The 22,164-nt window shown below is 46.4% G+C and overlaps 1 protein-coding gene across 2 annotated transcripts in view; it reads right to left on the bottom strand.

Annotated features, from left to right (window-relative positions):
* LOC137384464 (uncharacterized) overlaps positions 1–22,164 on the bottom strand; it is a 36,249-nt gene that overhangs the window by 2,522 nt on the left and 11,563 nt on the right. The window contains exons 2-7 of one of the 2 annotated variants that reach the window (XM_068058573.1): positions 21,466–21,628; positions 13,836–14,007; positions 9,084–9,207; positions 7,404–7,616; positions 2,587–2,676; positions 2,080–2,435 (exon numbers count right to left, since the gene is read on the bottom strand). In XM_068058573.1, the coding sequence (XP_067914674.1) occupies positions 2,282–2,435; positions 2,587–2,676; positions 7,404–7,616; positions 9,084–9,207; positions 13,836–14,007; positions 21,466–21,609 (897 nt within the window). In that variant the 5' untranslated portion in view covers positions 21,610–21,628 and the 3' untranslated portion in view covers positions 2,080–2,281. Of the gene's footprint in view, positions 1–2,079; positions 2,436–2,586; positions 2,677–7,403; positions 7,617–9,083; positions 9,208–13,835; positions 14,008–21,465; positions 21,629–22,164 lie in introns of those variants that run through there. The other variant, XM_068058572.1, reaches the window with a different exon arrangement.

The following is a 22,164-nucleotide window of genomic DNA, read 5'->3' as shown; positions in this document are numbered from 1 at the left end:
TTATGTTAGGTGCCACTCTCATACTCTCTCTTTGCCTCTCTTATTTCCTTTTTCACTTCCCCTCTGAACTTTCTATATTCAGCCTGGTTCTCACTGTATGATCAACCTGACCTCTGTCATATGCACCCTTTTTCTGCTTCATCTTACTCTCTAATCTCTTTCATCATCCAGGGAGCTCTAGCTTTGGTTGCCCTATCTTTCCCCCGCATGCAAATGTACTTTGACTGTACCTGAACCATCTCCTCTTTAAAGACAGTCCATTGTTCCATTATAGTTTTGCTTTCCAATCTTCGATTCCAATTAACTGGGGACAGATCCGTTCTCATTCCACCTAAGTTGGCCCTGCTAGTGTTGGTTTCCAGACAGCTAAGGACAGGGCTCCAAGGACTGCACCACTCAGCCCATGTTACTCTAATTACAACAGTTCCTATCTATAATGGCCGCATTCGCTGACAACGTTACTGTTAGGTGGCGCTGCTGTGACACATGCGTAAATGCAGCCTGTGCCACTAAAACGTCACAGTCTGCGACTTTAGGCAGCTGCCAGGACTAAAGATGGCGCTGCTCAAATAATCACACACAGGCAACCTAACAAATACATGGCAGCACACAATGAGAGAGCGAACGAGCGGGCCGGGGAGCGGGGGGTGGGGGGGGGGAGCGGGCTGGGGCTGTGGCCGGGGAGCGGGCCGGGGAGCGGGCCGGGCTGGGGACGAGGCCGGGGGAGTGGGCCGGGGCCGGGGCTGGGGCCGTGGCCAGGGAGCGGGCCGGGGAGTGGGCCGGGGCTGGGGCCATGGCCGGGGAGCGGGCCTGGGCTGGGGAGCAGGCCAGGGAGCGGGCCGGGGCCGTGGCCGGGGAGCTGGGGGGGAGCAGAGCTGCCGGAGACAGCAGGGGGAGGGAGGAGGAGTGCGTTTTTCTGCGCATACGTCATAATCTTGCAACATCAAAAGCCGCACCGGCCGGTCCCCACACCCGGTAACACCAAGGTCTTCAGCCGCTCGCACCCTGCAGCTCTCTACGGCCTCTCGCTTCCGGCGCTCTCCATCCAGCCGTTCCATCCATCTGCAGATCCCCCATCCACCGCTTTCTCCCCTACAGCTACATTGCAGCTGTCTGCTTCCTGCCTTTTGCATCCCCCTCCAGGAACTTCTGAATTTAACTCCCTCCCACTACACCCCCACACCCCCACTCCCCTCTCCCTCCCCCTCCTCCCCAACCCCCCTCTCCCCCTCCACCTCCTCCCCCTCTCCCCCTCCCCCCCACCTCCCCCTCTCCCCCTCCACCTCACCCCACCTCCCCCTCCCCCCCTCCCCCTCCACCTCCCCCTCTTCCCCTCCTCCTCTCCCCCCCCACCTCTCCCTCTCCACCTCCTCCCCACCTCCCCTCCCCCTGTCCCCCTCCACCTTCCCCTCTCCCCCCCACCTCCCCCACTCTCCCCCTCACCTGCTCCTCCCCCTCCCACCTCCCCCTCCTCCACCTCTCCCCTCCACCTCCCCCTCCACCTCCCCCTCTCCCCTCCACCTCTCCTCCCCACTTCCCCTACAACTCCCCCCCACCTCCCCCTCCCCTTCCCCCTGTCCCCTCCACCTCCCCCTGTCCCCCTCCACCTCTCCTCCTCTTCACCTCCCCGTCCCCCTCCACCTCTCCCCCCACCTCCCCCTCTCCTTCCACCTCCCCACCCCCTCTCCCCCTCCACCTCTCCCCCCCACCTCTCCCTCTCCCCCTCCCCCTCCCCTTGTCCCCCTCCACCTCCCCCTCCCCAATCCCCCCCACCTCCTCCTCTCCCTCTCCCCCTCCCCCTCTCCCCCCACCTCCACCTCTCCCCCCCCACCTCCCACTCTCCCCCCACCGCCCCCCCCACCCATCCACCTCCCACTCTCCCTCTCCCCCCACCTCTCCTCCTCACCTCCCCCTCCCCCACCTCCCCCTCACAACCACCCCCCCACCTCTCCTTCCCCCCCACCCTGAAGGACCCCACCACAGTTAAATATCTGAAGTGCAGTTGCAAAGCCAGGAAAATAACATCAAAATCCTCAACAATTCCAGGTTTAATTATTGAGAAATTTTATTAAGTGCATTAAACAATCGAGGCACTGCTGTGCATGGATACATGAGTGTTGTGTTTCCAGCATTCCCATGAGACAGACAGGCCGAGTCTCTGCTATGCAGAACTAAAGAGATTGTTCCTGGACAGCCTTGTGGTGAATGAACGCTTGGCTCTCTATTCCACTACTGTATTGTCCATGTGAAGAAGGCAAAGTCACAAGAGTCTGAGCTCAGTCTATTCTTGGTGAATGTTCCCCAAACGCATCCCAATGTGCGCTCCCACTTGATCCATAAATGCCAGGTTCCTTTCCACATCGTGACGAGCTCCGCAGCATGATCCAGTTGCCTTCGTTGCTTGAATGCTGACTTTAAGTCTCAAGGATTGTTTTCTTGACAGCATGTTTTACATGAAAGGAAATAAGGAAAGAACATCAGTGTCAGAGCTTCCCTCCCTCCAATGAAATTACTGTTGAGCATGCTTTATGTTCTGCGGTAAAGGCATGTACTGATAACACCGCCTATGAATCACTTAGTACCCACCTCAGCTGTAGGAGGCAGGATGATGTTACTGCCCCTATCTCGTGATGGTTCAATGCTGCTCTCAGGGAAAATATGAATGATGTGAGGGTGCTGGAAAAGAAGCACATTTCTTTTGGACTATGAACATAAAGCAGGCCATTTAGCCCAGCTGTTCCCTGCTAGTGGTTATGCTACTCCTGCGCCTTCCCATCCGCTCCTATTTAATCCTGCCTACTGCTATCAGCATCACCTTCCATTTCTTTCGCTCTTATCTACCTTTGCCTTCAAGCAACACTGAGGATGGAGAATGGTGTGGCTGCTCTCCCACCTCACCAGTTGTGTACGCAGCAGAACATTCACATTTGTGCTACCACTGGACACGGCATGCTTGTTTCTTTTAGTGCTCAGTCTCTTCTTGCTGAATGTTCCCCAAGTGCTTGACCCCTTTGGACGCCCTCTCTGCTTGACAGGCAGCAGCTGGCAATTGCGGAGTCTTACAAGGCTCTGCATGGTTGTTTCAAGGGTGGATGGGGAAACAGGTGGCTGTGTGCCCATGTGCACTGCTCTGATGGGTGCAGGAACATGTGGCTGTGTGTCCATGTGCACGGCTCTGATGGGTGCAGGAACATGTGGCTGTGTGTCCATGTGCACTGCTCTGATGGGTGCAGGAACATGTGGCTGTGTGTCCATGTGCACTGCTGTGATGGGTGCAGGAACAGAGCAACTTACTACAAGGACTGGAGCACATGCAGTGTGCCAGACAATGGAAATGTGTTCAGAGCAACTTATCTTGTAGCAATCTCCTCTTTCTGATAAAAATGAAGCAGACTGAAATCTTCAAGACTAAATAATTGCGAGAAAATGCCCGACGAAACCTCTCCTCCTTCCACTTTCAGAAACTCGCGCCGAAGCTTGACGCATGCGTGAATACCTGTTGGCGTTGCATAAAGCGCATGTGCAGAGGCCGACCAGGCGCTTTGACCGAAGATGCTCACGTCACGCGATGACGTCATCGGTGCATGCGCTAACCAGTTCTGGCAAGCCGGAACGCAGCGCATGCGCAGAGAGCAGGAGACCGTCTGCGCATGTGCACACCGCGGCACAACCTGATGACGTCAGTTGCCGCCAGCGTTGTCAGGAATCACTTCGATCTATAATATCTTGCCTGTAGCAGAATGAAGAACCATCACATTGCACACTGACAGCATGGTACACGGGTCAGTGTTTTTGTGTTTCTGGTTGGTTTTTATCACTTCCTTTCTCCCACTTTTCAGCAGCCAGGCTTGCACTAGTAAGTAAATATCAGCCGGGGTGACTAGCTCTTTCATTTTCCTTAATTCCTTCCCTTCCTGTGGAGTACTGTCTGGCCTCCTCACGGCAAATAGGAAGGAAAGGGAGCTCCTCTGATGTCTCAGTGGGTAACTGCAGTGCCAAAAAATGCTGCTTTGGTCCCTGATCTGAAATTTGTTACTGATCTCAACCTGGGCAACAAGTGGTCTTGATGCTCCCTCTGGTTGAATTTCCCACCAACATTTACTGCTTAGGCTCACACATTAAAAATAACATTTGGACAGGCTTCCCCTGCTCTCACAGAACCCCACAACCCAGAACAGGGGCTACCCCTGCTCCCACAGAACTCCACAGCCCAGAACAGGGGCTGCTCCTGCTCCCGTAGAATCACACCCAGAACAGGGGCTGCCCCACCCTCACAGAATCACACCCAGAACAGGGGCTACTCCTGCTCCCACAGAACGCCACAGCCCAGAACAGGGGCTGCTCCTGCTCCCGTAGAATCACACCCAGAACAGGGGCTACTCCTGCTCCCACAGAACTCCACAGCCCAGAACAGGGGCTGCCCCACCCTCACAGAATCACATACCCAGAACAGGGGCTGCCTCACCCTCACAGAATCACATACCCAGAACAGGGGCTACTCCTGCTCCCACAGAACTCCACAGCCCAGAACAGGGGCTTCTCCTGCTCCCGTAGAATCACACCCAGAACAGGGGCTACTCCTGCTCCCACAGAACACCACAGCCCAGAACAGGGGCTTCTCCTGCTCCCGTAGAATCACACCCAGAACAGGGGCTACTCCTGCTCCCACAGAACGCCACAGCCCAGAACAGGGGCTGCTCCTGCTCCCGTAGAATCACACCCAGAACAGGGGCTGCCCCACCCTCACAGAATCACATACCCAGAACAGGGGCTGCCCCACCCTCACAGAATCACATACCCAGAACAGGGGCTGCCCCACCCTCACAGAATCACATACCCAGAACAGGGGCTGCCCCACCCTCACAGAACCCCGTACCCAGAACAGGGGCTGCCCCTGCTCCCATGGAACCCCAGCCAGAACAGTGAACACCTTGAAGAAAAGAGTGGAGAAAAGTGGTTTCCTCTGCCTCCCAATTTTTTGTAGGACATTAATTTTGTAATGTGGGACAATAAGAAAAAATAGAACTTGCATTTATGTAGCACCTATCACAACTTCAAGGTGTCTCAATGCACTTCACAGTCAATTGAGTACTTTTGGAATGTCGTCACTATGTTTTTTTAGGCAAATGCAGTAGTTAATTTGTGCACAATGAGGCCCCACAATTGGCAATAATATGAATGACCAAATAATCTGTTTTTGGTGGTCTCAACATAAGACAACCTGGAACGAGAAATGGTCAACTGGCCTATTCAGGCCCTATCTGTCTCAGCAATCTAATCCATCATACACTCCATGCAATCACCTTTACAAATTATTTCGAACATAGGAAATAGGAGCTGGAATAGGACATTCGGCCCCTTGAGCCCACTTTGCCATTCAACTAGATAATGGCTGATCTTCTACCTCAACACCATCTTCCCGCACTATCCCCATATGCCTAGATATCTTTAATATCTAGAAATCTATTGATCTCTCTCTTGAACATACTCAGTGATTGAGCTTCCACAGCCCACTGGGGTAGAGAATTCCAAAGATTCACCACCCTCTGTGAAGAAATTCCTCCTCATCTCAGTCCTAAATGGCCCACCTCTTATTCTGAGACTATATCCCCTAGTTCTAGACCCCCAGCCAGGGGGAACATCCTTCCTGCATCTACCCGGTCGAGCCCTGTAAGAATTTTGTATGCTTCAATAAGATCACCTCTCGTTCTTCTAATTTCTCGAGAATACAGGCCCAGTCTCCTCAATCTCTCCTCATCAGACAATCCCGCCATCCCAGGGATCAGTCTGGTGAACCTTTATTGCACTCCCTCTATGGCAAGTATATCCTTCCTTGGGTAAGGAGACCAAAACTCTACATACTACTCCAGGTATGGTCTCACCAAGGCTCTATGCAATTGCAGCAAGACTTCTTTACTCCTGTACTCAAATTCTCTTGCAATAAAGGCCAACATACCATTTGCCTTTCTAATTGCTTGCTGCACCTGCATGTTAGCTTTCAGTGACTTATGAACAAGGACACCCAGGTTCCTTTGGACATCAACAGTTACCAATCTCTAATCATTCAAGAAATATTCTGCATTTCTGTTTTTCCTACCAAAGTGGATAACTTCACATTTTTCCACTTTATATTCCATCAGCCATGTTCTTGCCCACAAACTCAGCCTGTCTAAATCCCCTTGAAGCCTCTTTGCATCCTCCTCACAACCCACATTCCCACCTGTTTTGTGTCATCAGCAAACTTGGAAATATTACATTTGGTCCCCACATCCAAATCATTGAGATATATTGTGAACAGCTGGGGCCCAAGCACTGTTCCTTGTGACACCGTGCTAGTCACAGCCTGCCAGCCTGAGAATGGCCAATTTATTCCTACTCTCCGTTTTCTATCCGTTAACCAATTCTCTATCCATGCCAGTATATTACCCCCAATCCCATGTGCTCTAATTTTGCTTACTAACCTCCTGTGTGGTAAAGGCATGCTCGGGTATAAAATTAAAACCCGACCCGGGCCCGACCTGACCACAGCCAAACCGAACCCGACCCGAGCCTGAGTCCTATAATTTTTTCTCGTGCCTGACCTGACCCGAAAATATCAAACATGTTATTGAAACAGAAAAAAATCGCGTCAAAATGTAAATTAAAAATAAAACAATACAAAACAGTACAGTACAGCCCAACCCAACCCGGGCCCGAATGTTAGACACAGAATATAGACCCGACCCCACCCGCACCTGACACATGTAGTCAGGTTTGGTCGGGTTCGGGTTGGGTAGCTAGGCTTTACTGTGTGGGACCTTACTGAAGGCCTTCTGAAAATGCAAATACACAACATCCACTGATTCCCCCTTATCTATTCTTCTAGTTATATCATCAAAAACCTCTAACAGGTTTGTCAAACATGATTTCCTTTTCATAAATCTGGTCAATCCTACCATTATTTTCTAAGTGTCCAGTTCTCACTTCCTTTATAATAGATTCTAGCATTTTCCCTACAACTGATGTCAGGCTAACAGGTCTGTAGTTCTCTGTTTCCTCTCTCCCTTCTTAAATAGTGGGGTTACATCTTCTACCTTCTACTCACCCCAAAAACAAAACTCCAGAACATTGATACATTCTCAAATCGCACACTACTGATCTCAGCCTAGTTGCTTTCCTTGATATAGCACATCAATTGCCCGAGCAGCCCAGGAATCATTATCTCATTTTCTATTGTCTCCAAATGAGAGAACTTATTAGCCTCATCAAGTTCTATTCCATTACCATTGCATTACACATTTATTAGTAATTGTCATTTGATCTCCCAATACTGAAGGAGATGGTTATTTTTGGGTTTGTTCCTGAGTCCATGGTAATAGCTGACTGCAATACATAAAAGCACAGCTAAGCACTGAAGACTGCACCTGGATTCGGAGACTTGTGCAGGTTTCCAGAGTCCCACGTGGTAACCTGGGCAACGAGTCAAGTCTTCCTTTGTAATCGACAGACAGGTTTCAGCTTCCTTTCTTGTTTCATGTTCCTCCTTGTCTTCTCTTACTGTAATTCTGTCAGTGGCTCTTTTAACCTCTTTTGCTTCAACCTCCTCCTCATTCTCGTCACTGCTATTCTGATGATACCTTTAAGCAAGATTTCAATCTTAAATTTTTAGATTTCTATCTTAAATTTGTAAATAGAAAGCAATCATGCAATCAGTAGACATTATGATGAGGTTAGTAGTTCACTGGTTAATTTGATCTCACAGATTGAGAGTATTTAAGTGCAATTGGTCAGACAGCATCTGTGACAGAACTAAAACGTTAACTCTGCTTCTCTCTTCACAGATGCTGCCTGACCTGCTGAGTATTTCCAGCACTTTCTGCTTTTATTTCAGATTTCCAGCATCTGCAGTATTTTGCTTTGCTATTATTATATTGGTGCAATTGGTTTTGCCTTGCACCAATACTATAACGAGTTATAGTATATTTGCAGCCTGAATCCAAAGGCACATCCTGATGTGACACTGGAATGTGGAGCGACATTCCCTGTTGGAGGGAACCCAATTATGCTTCACTCAAAGTCAGTTTAGGCTTTAATTCCAGATTCACACTCCACAGGTTTAGCATTCGTGCTCGCAGAAATCCCCTCCCCCGATGGTAAACTTGTAATGTAAATGCACCCAAAGACAAGTGACATATGAACTCATGGATGGGCTTTTACACCTGGAAAAGAGTTAACAAACTTCAAGTGAGGTTAGAATATTTGCCTAAGTCTCAAAGACCTGGACACACACATATCCAAATTATAAATAGTCATATTGGGTAGTGCAGAACTTGAGAATTGCTGAAAATAGAGACATGTTGTCGAAGCTTTTCATCTTGCACTTATCAGGACAATCAGTACATTTGTATTCTTGCGGATTGTCCTGATGAGAGCAAGATGAAAAGCTTTGACAACATGTCTCTATTTTCAGCAATACTCATGTCCAAATTATGTAAGATCTTTCCAGCTTCCCGATGGCTTATGGCATTCAGTAATGTAATATTAGGCCATATGGACCACAAAGTCCCATGTTTGATTCTCAGTGTGCACAAGGTGATCTTGGCTGAGGAAGTGTGGGGATGCTACATTTTGATGAAAATTAAAATTGTGTAGTTTCTACAGTGGGAGAATGAAGGTGAAAATGATTGTGTCAGGTGAGGACAGTTGGAGCTGCAATGTCCTCCCCTGTTGAATACTGTGCCATCACTCACTCTTCAGGCTCATTAATGGAAACTGGCCAGTTGCATGATCGAAGGGTACCTTTGAACCTGTACCCTAGCAGCATTAATCAATGGCTTCAGGAGAGGAGGTAGAAAACCAGAAAGCTCGAACAAATAATGGTGTTGCTTAGCAATAAAAGCAGATGTGTTGAATTAATCCTTTTGAGTCTAATTGTCAGAAAAAAAATTAAGAACATTTTCTGTTGAGTTCATTCATCATTTCTTAATGTCAATCTAAGGTGGATGTTTGAAACTAACTGAATTAAATGCTTAATTTCAGGTTTGCTAAATGTTCCCATATTCATCCACAAAGCAGCTTGATCTCAAAGACCTGGAAGTACTTGCCGAGTTTTGTCAAGTCCTGACCCCAGTTCCATGTAATCAATGGTCCCATTATTGTTCTGATCCAACAGTCTGGCCAAGATGTGTAGCTGAACTTCGACACAGGGAATGTTCAAGTCTCGCATTCCTGATACATTGAAACATGAATTTCTCATTTGCATTTGTGCAGTATTCTACATGCTTCTCAATATAAATTCACAATTTTTTTGGGGGGGGGGGTGACTATTTTTCTTAAGCTCGCCCTGCCATCCCTTGAGCCACAAATCATCCCCAGCTGGGGGAGGGGAAGTGGGTGGAAAGCTGACAACTTTCTGGCCAGCTTCTCTTAGTGCCTTTCGAAAGGCGGCTATTTCCTTGTCGTTGAGAAACCAGATTGAAGGCTGGGACCCACAGTGTCAGATGTCGCCAAGACCAGCAAGAATAGAGAAAGGATGAGCAGTTAATTCAGGAAATAAGAGTCAACGATGCCAAGGTTTGGTTTTAAAAACTTATAATTTGTAGCAGGAGGGGAAGACCAAGGGAACAAAATGAAGGAAAGATTTCTAGAATTTCTAGGAAAGCTCTACCTCGCCACCAATTCTCTTGCGCCTCCAGTGCCTCTGAGTTGTCAGAGACTGCTTATCCGAGAGAGGAAAGATGAGGATTTTAGGATTGAGGTATTGATGGACGAGGAAACAATACAGGTCAGCAAGTACAGGGGTGAGGGTGAATGAAACTTTACAGATGCAAGTTAGGATACAGGCAGGAGAGTTTTGGATGAATTCAACTTAATGGAGGGGGGAAGATGGGAAGCCCGACAGGAGAACATTGGAATAATCGCGTCTGAAAGTAATAAAGGCATGGATTAAGGTTCAGCAGCAGATGGGCTGAGGCAGAGGCGATATTATCAGGGTGACAGTAAGTGGGCGTTGTAATGGAGAGGATATGGGTTTGGAAGCTCAGTTCAGTGTCAAACAGGGCACTGAGACTACAATCAGTGTGTTTCAGCCTGAGACAGTGGCCAGGGCGGGGAGATGAAATTGGTGTCTAGGGAACAAAGTTTGTAGCAGATATTAACAGGAAGAATTATCAGCTCATCCGGGACTGGATGTCGGATATGCAGTCTGACAACTAAGAGGCACTGGAGGCGCGAGACAGGTGGTGGCGAGGTAGAGCTTGGTGTCATCAGTGTACTTGTGAAAATTTTGTTTTTGGATAATGAAAATGCAATATCATAGAATCACGCAGTCCAGAAGGAGGCCATTCAGTCCATCCTGCCTGTGCAGTCTTTTTGTAAAAATTATACAACTAATTCCACTCCCCAGCTCTATCACCATAGCCTTGTAAAGTTTTCTTTTGCAAGTAGAGGAGGCAGTGGTGTTGTGGTAATGTCACTAGACTAGTAACCCATAACCCCAGGTTAATGTTCTGAGGACATGGGTTCGAATCCCAGCACAGCAGATGGAGGGATTTGAAATCAATTAATCTGGAATCTTAAAAAAGGCTCGTCCAGTGGTGACCATGAAACCATTGCCGATTGTGTTGTAAAAACCCATCTGGTTCACTAATGCCCTTTAGGGAAGGAAATCTGCGTCCTTATCTGGTCTGGCCGACATGTGAATCCACAGCAGTTGCCCGACAAGATGGCCTAGCAAGCCACTCAGTTGTATCAAACCGCTACAAAGCCTAAGAAAAGGAATAAAACTGGATGGAACACCTGGTATTGACCTAAGTACCAGAAACAACAACGGCAAACCCAGCTCTGTCGACCCTGCAAAGTTCTCCTGGACTAGTGCCTAAATTGGGAGAACAGTCCCACAGACTAGTCAAGCAACAGCCTGACATAGTCATACTCACGGAATCATACCTTACAGACAATGTCCCTGACACCACCATCACCATCCCTGGGCATGTCCTGTCCCACCAGCAAGACAGACTCACCAGAGGTGGTGGCACAGTGGTGTACAGTCAGGAGGGAGTTTCCCTGGGAGTCCTCAACATCGACTCCAGAACCCATGAAGTCGCATGGTATCAGGTCAAACATGGGCAAGGAAACGTCCTGCTGATTACCACCTACCGCCCCCTGCCCCCTCAGTTGATGAATCAGTGCTTCTCCATGTTGAACACCAATTGGAAGAAGCACTGACGGTGGCAAGGGCACAGAATATACTCTAGGTGGGGATTTCAATGTCCATCTACAAGAGTGGCTCAGAAGCACCACTACTGGCCGAGTCCTAAGGACATAGCTGCTAGACGGGGTCTGTGGCAGGTGGTGGGGGAACCAACAAGAGGGAAAAACATACTTGACCTCGTCCTCACTAATCTACCTGTCACAGATGCATCCGTCCATGACAGTATCGAAAGGAGTGGCCACCGCACTGTCCTTTGGTAACAAAGTCCCGTCTTCACATCGAGGAGACCCTCCATCGTGTTGTGTGGCACTATCACGGTGTTAAATGGGAATGATTTCAAACAGATCTGGAAACTCAAAACAAGGGCATCCAGGAGGCGCTGTGGACCATCAGCAGCAGCAGAATTGTACTCAACCACAATCTGTAACCTCATGGCCTGGCATATCCCCCACTCTACCATTACCATCAAGCCAGGGCATCAACCCTGGTTCAATAAAGAGTGCAGGAGGGCATGCCAGGAGCAGCACCAGGCATTCCTAAAAATGAGGTGTCAACCTGGTGAAGCTATAACACAAGACTACTTGCGTGCCAAACTGCGTAAGCAGCATGCGATAGACAGAGCTAAGCGATCCCACAACCAACAGATCAGATCTAAGCTCTGCAGTCTTACCTCATCCAGTCGGAAATGATGCTGGACAATTAAACAACTGATAGGAGGAGGAGGCTCCACAAATATCCCCATCCTCAATAGTGGGGCTGCTCAGCACATTTGTGCAAAAGACAAGGGTGAAGAATTTGCCTCCATCTTTAGCCAGAAGTGCCGAATGGATGATCCATCTCGGCCTCCTCCTGAGGTACCCAGCATCACAGATGCCAGACTTCAGCCAATCCGATACACTCCACGTGATATCAAGAAATGGTTGAAGGCACTGGATACTGCAAAGGCCAAAGGCCCTGACAATATTCTGGCAATAGTACTGAGGGTTTGTGCTCCAGAACTAGCCGTGCCCCTAGCCAAGCTGTTTCAGTACAGCTACAACACTGGCATCTACCCAGCAATGTGGAAAATTACCCAGGTATGTCTTGTGCACAAAAAGCAGGACAAAGACATCCGGCCAATTGCCGTCCCATCAGTCTACTCTCGATCATTAGCAAAATGATGGAAGGTGTCATCGACAATGCTATCAAGCGGCACTTGCTCAGCAATAACCTGTTCAGCAATAACCTGAGCTCAGTTTGGGTTCAGCCAGGGCCAGTCAGCTCCTGACCTCATCACAGCCTTGGTCCAAACATGGCCGAACTCCAGAGGTGAGGTGCCAGTGACTGCCTTGACATCAAGGCAGCTTTTCACCGAGTATGGCATCAAGGAGTCCTAGCGAAATTGGAGTCAATGGGAATCAGGGGGAAAACTCTTTGCTTGGAGTCATACCATACATAATACAAAGAAAGATGTTTTTGGTTGTTGGAGGTCAATCATCTCAGTCCCAGGACATCACTGCAGGAGTTCCTCAGGGTAGTGTCCTAGGCCCAACCATTTTTAGCTGCTTCATCAATGACCTTCCTTCAATCATAAGATCAGAAGTGGGGATGTTCGTTGATGCTTGCACAATGTTCAGCACCATTCGCGACTCCTCAGATACTGAAGCAGCCCATGTCCATATGCAGCAAGACCTGTACAATATCCAGGCTTGGGCTGATAAGTGGCAAGTAACATTTGTGCCAAACAATGACTATCTCCAACAAGAGAGAATCTAACCATCTCCCCTTGACATTCAATGGCATTACCATCACTGAATCTCCCACTATCAACATTCTGGGGGTCACCATTGACCAGAAACTAAACTGGAACAGCCACATAAATGCTGTGGCTACAAGAGCAGGTCAGAGGCTGGGAATTCTGTGGTGAGTAACTCACCTCCTGTCTCCCCAATGCCTGTCCACCATCAACAATGCACAAGTCAGGAGTGTTATGGAATACTCTCCACTTGCTTGGATGGGTGCAGCTCCAACAACACTCAAGAAGCTCGACACCATCCAGGACTAAGCAGCCTGCTTGTTTGGCACCCCATCCACAACCCTCAACATTCACTCCCTCCACCACCAATGCACAGTGGCAGCAGTGTGTACCATCTACAAGATGCACTGCAGCAACTCACCAAGGCTCCTTCAACAGCACCTTCCAAACCCGAGACCTCTACCACCTAGAAGGAAAAGGGCAGCAGATACATGGAAACACCACCACCTGCAAACTCCCCTCCAAGCCACACACCATCCTGACTTAGAACTATATTGCCGTTCCTTCACTGTCGCTGGGTCAAAATCCTGGAACTCCCTTCCTAATAGCACTGTGGGTGTACCTACACCACATGGACTGCAGCAGTTCAAGAAGACAGCTCACCAGCACCTTCTCAAGGGTAATTAGGAATGGGCATTAAATGCTGGCCTAGCCAGTGATGCCCACATTCCAGGAACGAATAATATAAAAAATATATATTTCCAATTCTCTTTTGAAAGTTACTATTGAATCTGATTCTGCCAGCCTTTCGGGCAGTGAAGTCCACATCATGGCAATCTGCTCCAAACAAAATAATTTGCTATCAGTAAAATTATAATCATTTTTTTGTAAATGAGGGAACATCATTACCAAGTTTAAATTCCTCGTAATGCAGAATCCCGTTCCCGATCTTGTCATACTTGGAAAAGAGTTCCATTGCCTGTTGGTGGTGTGTCTTCAGCCAATTGTCCATTCGATCCAGAAAGAGTTCATACTCTTTGACGTTACTCTGGAAATGTTTGCCTGCTTTTTCAAGCTCATCCTTTTGAAAAACGCATAAAACACAGGTTTATTTTGAAGCTCAGAATTCACAGAGACGTGTACAGGGAGTGTCTCTCTAAATACAGCAGGATACACTATCTCTGTATAATATGTGCAGGGTCTCTCTATATACAGCAGGATATACTAGCTCTGTATAATAAGCACAGAGTGTGCTTTCTCTATATACTGTGCATTCCTACACCCACAGCATATGTAAATTTGCAACACTGGAATTGCACAGTTTGGCTTTTGGAGTTACCATCAAATCTCTCTACTTTCCTCTACTCTCACCCATCCTATCTCTTCCCCCTGGCATCATTGTTCCCTCACTTTGGTCCAATTATCCCCCACTCTGGTCTAATCATTCTCCGCCCTCTATCTCCACTTGACCTGGACATGACACTTGGTCTTGATTCTCATGTGCAACATGATGTCAACTAAAATATTATTAAAAATGATCCATAGGGTACACACTCCCTGTTAACAAACCCTACTTCCTGTTGTCACAGTTTTATGACATTTAACATTCATACGAACATACAAAATAGGAGCAGGAGCAGGCCACTCGGCCCCTCAAGCCTGCTCCGCCATTCAACAAGATCACGGCTGATCTGACTGTAACCTCAACTCCACATTCCCGTCTACCTCCGATAACCTTTCACCCCCTTGCTTATCAAGAATCTATCTACCCTACCTTAAAAATATTCAGACTCTGCTTCCACCGCCTTTTGAGGAAGAGAGTTCCAAAGACTCAGGACCCTCTGAGAGAAAAAATTTCTCCTCATCTCTGTCCTAAATGGGTGACCCCTTATTTTTAAACAGTGACCCCTAGTTCTAGATTCTCCCACAACAGGTAACATCCTTTCCACATCCACCCTGTCTAAACTCTTCAGGATCTTATTTGTTTCAATCAAGTTGCCTGGAACTCTTCTAAACTTTAGCGGATACAACACGAGCCTATCCAACCTTTCCTCATAAGACAGCCCGCTCATTCCAGACACTAGTCTAGTAAACCTTCTCTGAACTGCTTCCAATACATTTACATCCTTCCTTCAATCAGGAGACCAATACTGTACACAGTACTCCAGATGTGGTCTCACCAATGCCCTGTATAGCTGAAGCATAACCTCCCTACTTTTGTATTCAATTCCCCTCGCAATAAACAATAACATTGTATTCACTTTCCTAATCATTTGCTGTACCTGCATACTAACCTTTTGCGATTCATGCACTAAGACACCCAGATCCCTCTGCATCTCGGAGTTCTGCAATCTCTCACCATTTATATAATATAGTTCTTTTTTATTCTTTCTGCCAAAATGGACAATTTCACATTTTCACACATAATACTCCATTTGCCAGATCTTTGCCCACTCACTTAACTTATCTATATCCCTTTGTAGCCCCTTTATGTCCTCTTCGCAACTCACTTTCCTACCTATCTTTGTGTCATCAGCCAATTTAGCAACCATATCTTCCGTCCCTTCATCTAAGTCAGTTATATAAATTGTAAAAATTTGAGGACCCAGTACTGATCCCTGTGGCACACCACTCGTTGCCAACTGAAAAAGACCCATTTATACCTACTCTCTGTTTCCTGTTGGCTAGCCAATCTTCTATCCATGCCAATATGTTACCCACTACACCATCAGCTTTTATTTTTCGCAATAACCTTTGATGTGGCACCTTATCAAATGTCGTCTGGCAATCTAAGTACAGTACATCCCCTTTAGCCACAGCACATGTTACTTCTTCAAAGAATTCCAACAAATCGGTTAAACATGATTTCGCTTTCACAAAACCATGTTGACTCTGCCTGATTAACTTGAATTTTTCTAAGTGCCCTGCTACAACATCTTTATTAATAGCTTCTAACATTTTCCCTATGACAGATGTTAAGCTAACTGGCCTGTAGTTTCCTGCTTTCTGTCTCCCTCCCTTTTTGAATAAAAGAGTTACATTCACTATTTTCCAACCTAATGGAACCTTCCCCGAATCTAGGAAATTTTGGAAAATTCAAACCACCACATCAATTATCTCACTAGCCACTTCTTTTAACATCCTAGGATGAAGTCCATCAGGACCCAGGGACTTGTCAGCCCGCAGCTCCAACAATTTGCTCAACACCACTTCTCCGGAAATTGTAATTTTCTTGAGTTCCTCCCTTCCATTTCCTGATTTACAGTTATTTATAGGATGTTACTTGTATCCTCTATCGTGAAGACCGATGCAAAATACTTGTTCATCTGCCATCTCCTTATTTTCAGTTATTAATTCCCCAGATTCACTTTCTATAAGACCAACGCTCACTTTGTTAACTCTTTTCTTTTTTAAATATCTATAGAAACTCATACGATCTGATTTTATATTTCTAGCTATTTTTCTCTTGTACTCTAATTTTTCCCTCCTTATTAATCTTATAATCATTCCTTGCTGTTTTTTATATTCTGTCCAATCTTCTGACCTGCCTCCCATCTTTGTGCAATTAGAGGCTTTTTCTTTAATTTTGATACTATCTTTAACTTTTTTAGTTAACCATGGATGGTGGGTCCTCCCCTTGGAATTTTTCTTTGCCATTGGAATGTATCTATTCTGTGTATTCTGAAATCCCCTTAAATGTCTGCCACTGCATCTCTATTGATCTATCCCTTAACCTAATTTGCCAGTTCACTTTAGCTGGCTCTGCCTTCATGTGCTCATAATTACTCTTATTTAAGTTTAAAATACTAGTCTTAGGCCCACTCTTCTCTCCCTCAAACTGTACATCAAATTCAATCATGTTATGATCACTGCTACCTAGGGACACCTTCACTATGAGGTCATTAATTCATCCTATATCGTTGCACAATACCATGTCTAGTATAACCTACTCTCTGGTTGGCTCCAGAACGTATTGTTCTAAGAAACTATCCCGAAAACATTCTATGAACTCCTCATCTAAGCTACCTTTGCCCATCTGATTTTTCCAATCTATATGTAAGTTAAAATCCCCCATGATTATCGCCGTACCTTTCTGACAAGCTCCCATTATTTCTTCTTTTATACCCTGTCCTACCATGTGGTTATTGTTAGGGAACCTGTACCCCACTCCCACAAGTGACTTCTTGCCTTTATCATTTCTTGTCTCTACCCAAACTGTTTCTACATCCTGGTTTCCTGAACTTAGGTCATCCCTCTCTATTGTGCTAATATCATCATTAATTAACAGTGTCACCCCTCCACCTTTTCCTCGCTTCCTGTCCTTCCTAAATGTCATGTACCCTTCAATACTCAGTTCCCAATCTATATCATCCTGCAGCTATGTCTCTGTAATGGTTATCAGATTGTACATATTTATTTATTTATTTATCAGTTCATCTGTTTTGTTTTGAATGCTATGTGCATTCAGATACAGAGCCTTTAGTTTTGTCCTTTTATTATTTTTGTAACCTCCAGCCCGATTTACTCTTAGATTTGTACTCTCTGCCCCTTCCTGTCACGGTCTGTTTACCATTTCCAATACTAATACCTTTCTCTCTTGCCTTGTCTCCACTCTTTATTTACCACCTCTTCCCAAATTTGATCCCTTGCCCCCACTATTTAGTTTTAAACCCTCTCCTTTCCCTAGGTATGCAACTAGCTAGAACACTGGTCCCAGCATGGTTCAGTTGTAGACTGTCCCAACGGTACAGCCTCCACTTATCCCAGTACTGGTGCCAGTACCACACAAACTGGAACCCACTTCTACCACACCAGTCTTTGAACCACACAATAATTTCTCTAATCTTATTTGCCTTGTGCCAATTTGTACATGGCTCAGATAATAATCCAGAGATTATTACCTTTGAGGTTCTGCTTTTTAAGTTAGACCCTAGCTGCTCATACTCCCTCAGCAGAACCTCTTTCCTAGTTCTACCTGTGTCATTCGTACCTATATGGACCATGACCACTTGATCCTCCCCTTCTGACTGCAAGTTCCTCTCCAGCCCAGAGCAGATGTCCCAAACCCTGGCATCGGGCAGGCAACACAACCGTCTGGACTCCCACTCTTGGCTGCAGAGAACTATGTTTATCTCCCTGACTGTGTTATCCCCTACTACCACTACATTCCTTTTTACAACCCACACCACCCCTCCCCCACCGAATGGCTTCCTGTACCATGGTACCATTCTCAGTTCGCTCATCCACCTTGCAGCCCCCGCTTTCGTCCACGCAGGTTGAGAGAACCTTGAAAACCTGTTAGACAATTGCAAAGGCTGAAGCTCCTCCACTTTTACATTCTGGGTCCCCATATCTGCCTCACTAGCAGTCAGACCGTCCTGTCCCTGACCATGGACCAAAGCAGAAGATCCTATCCTAAGGAGTGTGCCTGCCTCCTGGTACAAAGTGTCCAAGTAACTTTCCCCCTCCCTGATGTGTCGCAGTGTCTGCAGCTTGGCCTCCAGATCATTAACTCCGAGCCAAAGTTGCTTGAGCCGCAGACACCTACAGCAGATGTGGTTGCCATGGATCACACTGGTGTCCACCAGCTCCCACATTCTGCAGCTGCAACATATCACCTGCCTTGTCATCCTTATTGTGTTTTATATAACTATTTATTTATTTAATGTTTTAGTTAATGGATCTCCTCAGCAGCACTTACTACACCAGTTTAAACCTTGGTATTACAATCAACCTCACTGCTTTAAACTAAAACAGAGCAGTAGACTCACTAGCTTCAGCTTGAGTGCCTTAATTAATTATAAGGTAGTTACATAAAATGTAATTTTAAGTTTTTTTCTAATTTGCAGCTATTAACACATGCACCCTAACAGCAGTGTACTAACCTCACTATTGATATAAAGAAACAGCGGAAGGCACGGGATCCTGAAAAGACTATGCGCCCTAACAACATTCCGGCAATAGTACTGAAGACATGTTCTCCAGAAGTAGCTGCTTCCCTAGCCAAGCTGTTCCAGCACAGCGACAACACTGGCATCTACCCAGCAATGTGGAAAATTGCCCATGTATGTCCTGTGCACAAAAAAACAGGGCAAGTCCAACCCGGCCAATTACCGCCTGATTGGTCTACTCCCGATCATCAGCAAAGTGATGGAAGGTGTCATCAACAGTGCTATCAAGCGGCACTTACTTCGCAATAACCTGCTTACAGACGCTCAGTTTGGGTTCTGCCAGGGCCACTCAGCTCCTGACCTCATCACACCTTTGGTCCAAACATAGATAAAAGAGCTGAACTCAAGAGGTGAGGTGACATCAAGGCAGCATTTGACTGAGTCAGGCATCAAGGAGCCCTAGCAAAACTGGAGTCAATGGGAATCAGGGGGAAAACTCTCCGCTGGTTGGAGTCATACCTAGCGCAAAGGAAGATGGCTGTGGTTGTTGGAGGTCAATCATCTCAACTCCAGGACATTACTGCAGGAGTTCTTCAGGGTAATGTCCTAACCCCAACCATCTTCAGCTGTTTCATCAATGACCTTCCTTCAATCATAAGGGCAGAAGTGGGGATGTTTGCTGATGATTGCATAATATTCAACACCATTCGCGACTCCTCAGATACTGAAGCAGTCCATGTAGAAATGCAGCAAGATCTGGACAATATCCAAGCTTGGGCTGATAAGTGGCAAGTAACATTTGCACCACAAAGTGTCAGGCAATGACTATCTCAAACAAATGGCATTACGATCGCTGAAACCCCACTATCAACATCCTGGGGGTTACCATTAACCAGAAACTGAACTGGAGTAGGCATATAGACACCATGGCTACAAGAGCAGGTCAGAGACTAGGAATCCTGCAGCGAGTAACTCACCTCCTGTCTCCCCAAAGCCTGTCCACCATCAACAAGGCACAAGTCAGGAGTGTGATTGAAGAGGGGTGCAGCTCCAACAACACTCAAGAAGCTCGACACCATCCAGGACAAAACAACCCGCTTGATTGGCACTCCATCCACAAACATTCACTTCCTCCACCACCAATGAACAGTGACAGCAGTGTGTACCATTTACAAGATGCACTGCAGCAATGCACCAAAGCTCCTTAGACAGCATCTTCCAAACCCACGACCTCTACCACATAGAAGGACAAGGGCAACAGTTGCATGGGAACACCACCACCTGCAAGTTCCCCTCCAAGTCACACACCATCCTGACTTGGAATTATATTGCAGTTCCTTCACTGTCACTGGATCAAAATCCTGGAACTCCCTTCCTTATAGCACTGTGGGTGTACCTACCCCACATGGACTGCAGTGGTTCAAGAAGGCAGCTCACTACCACCTCCTCAAGGGCAATTAGGGATGGGCAATAAATGCTGGCTTAGCCAGCAATGCCCACATCCCCCGACCGAATTAAAAATAAATCGTTGAAAGTGGCAGGGCAGGTTGAGAAAGCGGTTAAAAATGGCATACAGGATTCTGGGTTTTATAAATAGAGGCACAAAGTATGGAAGCAAGAAAGTTATGAGGCACCTTTAAAAACACTGGTTCAGCGTCAACTGTGTTCTATTCTGAACAACACACTTTAGGAGGGATGTGAAGGCAGAAAAGATTTGTGAGAATTGTTCCTGGGATGAGGGATTTCAATTACATGAAAGATTGTAGAAGCTGGAGTTGTTCTCCTTAGACAAGAGAAGGTTGAAAAGAGATTTGATAGAGCTGTTCAAAACCATGAGGGGTTTAGCCAGAGTAGATAGGGAGAAACTGTTCTCGTTGGCGGAGGGGCCGGGAACCAGAGGACCCCGATATAAGGTGAATGGCAAAAGAACCAACAGCAATATGAGGAGAAACATTATTTTATGCAGCTAGTGGTTGAGAACTGGAATGCACTGCCTGAGAGTGTGGTGGAGGCAGATTCAATCATGGCTTTCAAAGGGAATTGCATAAGCATCTGAGGGGAACAAAATTGCAGGGCTATGGGGAAAGAGCTAGTGAGTAGGCTGTCTAACAGAGAGCTGGCACAAACATGAACAGCTGAATGGCTTCCATCTGTGCTGTAACCATTCTATGACTCTATGTTTAAGATGATTAAAGGGGCTGAAAGGGTAAATAGATAGAACTATTTCCTCTGGTGGGGAAAGTCCAGAACAAGTGTGTATAACCTTAAATGTAGAGGAAGGCATTCAGCCACCGTCAAGAAATTCTTTTGCACACAGAGGGTAATGGAAATCTGGAATTCTCTCCCCCAAAAAGCTGTTGAGGCTGGTAAACAATTGAAAATTCTGAAGTGAAATTAGTATTTTTTAGGTGAGGCTATTAAGGGTTATGGAACCAAGTCAGTAGATAGAGTTAAGAAACAGATCTGGCATGATCTAATTGAATGGCGAAACAGGCTTAAGGGGCTGAATGGCCCACTCCTGTTCCTATGTTCCTTCGTAAGAATCGTTAAGCTTTCTGATCTAGGTGTGACAGAACTGCCCATTGGGCAAAGCTGGCACAAATAGCACCCTGTATCTCATGAATTTGAAAAGAACAATCCATACTTACTCTTTTTCTATCTTCTTTAGTCAATGCTTGTTCTGTCTCCTTTTTCTTTTTGCACTTTTTCTTTGCAATTCCTTGGGGAGTGGCTTCATTTTGGCTCTGTACTTTCTTGGTGTTAAGAGTTTTCACTGCATCTGTAGTGTTCATACCAGAGACAGGAGTAGGACTATTGGAAAAAGGGATTATGCAGAGTTTTTAATTCCCGTGATAAAATCATTCAAATACTGAAGCTTCTAAGGTGGATTGCACATTTCTTATTTTTACTCCATCCTTAACGAAAGCCTGAGAATCACAGGTTATACTTAATCTCACAGAATGCTATAATCCACCCTGAGACAGAATCTGCAACCCACCAAATTGGGTACAGCAAGGATTAGATAATACAGGTTCCCTCTACAGTGCCCCATCAAACACTCCCAGGACAGGTACAGCACGGGGGTTAGATACAGAGTAAAGCTCCCTCAGTTAAGCAACTCAGTATCAGGTTGTTACGAGCAGGTGAGAAAGGGGTCTAGGGTCCCTCTCAGCCTTCACCTGGTCTTACCGCAACAGGTTTTTATTTTAAACACACCGTTTTTCTTTTAGCTCCCCCTTAGTGAGTCCTTGTTCACTAACTTCCAATTATAAGGCAAAGAAACTAGCCAAACACGTTTTCTTAGGTTTAAAGAAAAAAGGTTGAACTTTATTAAACTTTAATTCAGT

The sequence above is a fragment of the Heterodontus francisci genome, chromosome 26 (genome assembly GCF_036365525.1).
Source record: "Heterodontus francisci isolate sHetFra1 chromosome 26, sHetFra1.hap1, whole genome shotgun sequence".
Classification (NCBI taxonomy): Eukaryota; Metazoa; Chordata; class Chondrichthyes; order Heterodontiformes; family Heterodontidae; genus Heterodontus; species Heterodontus francisci.
The sequence above is the reverse complement of the archived record's forward strand: the minus strand, read 5'-3'. Positions and strand labels throughout refer to the sequence as shown.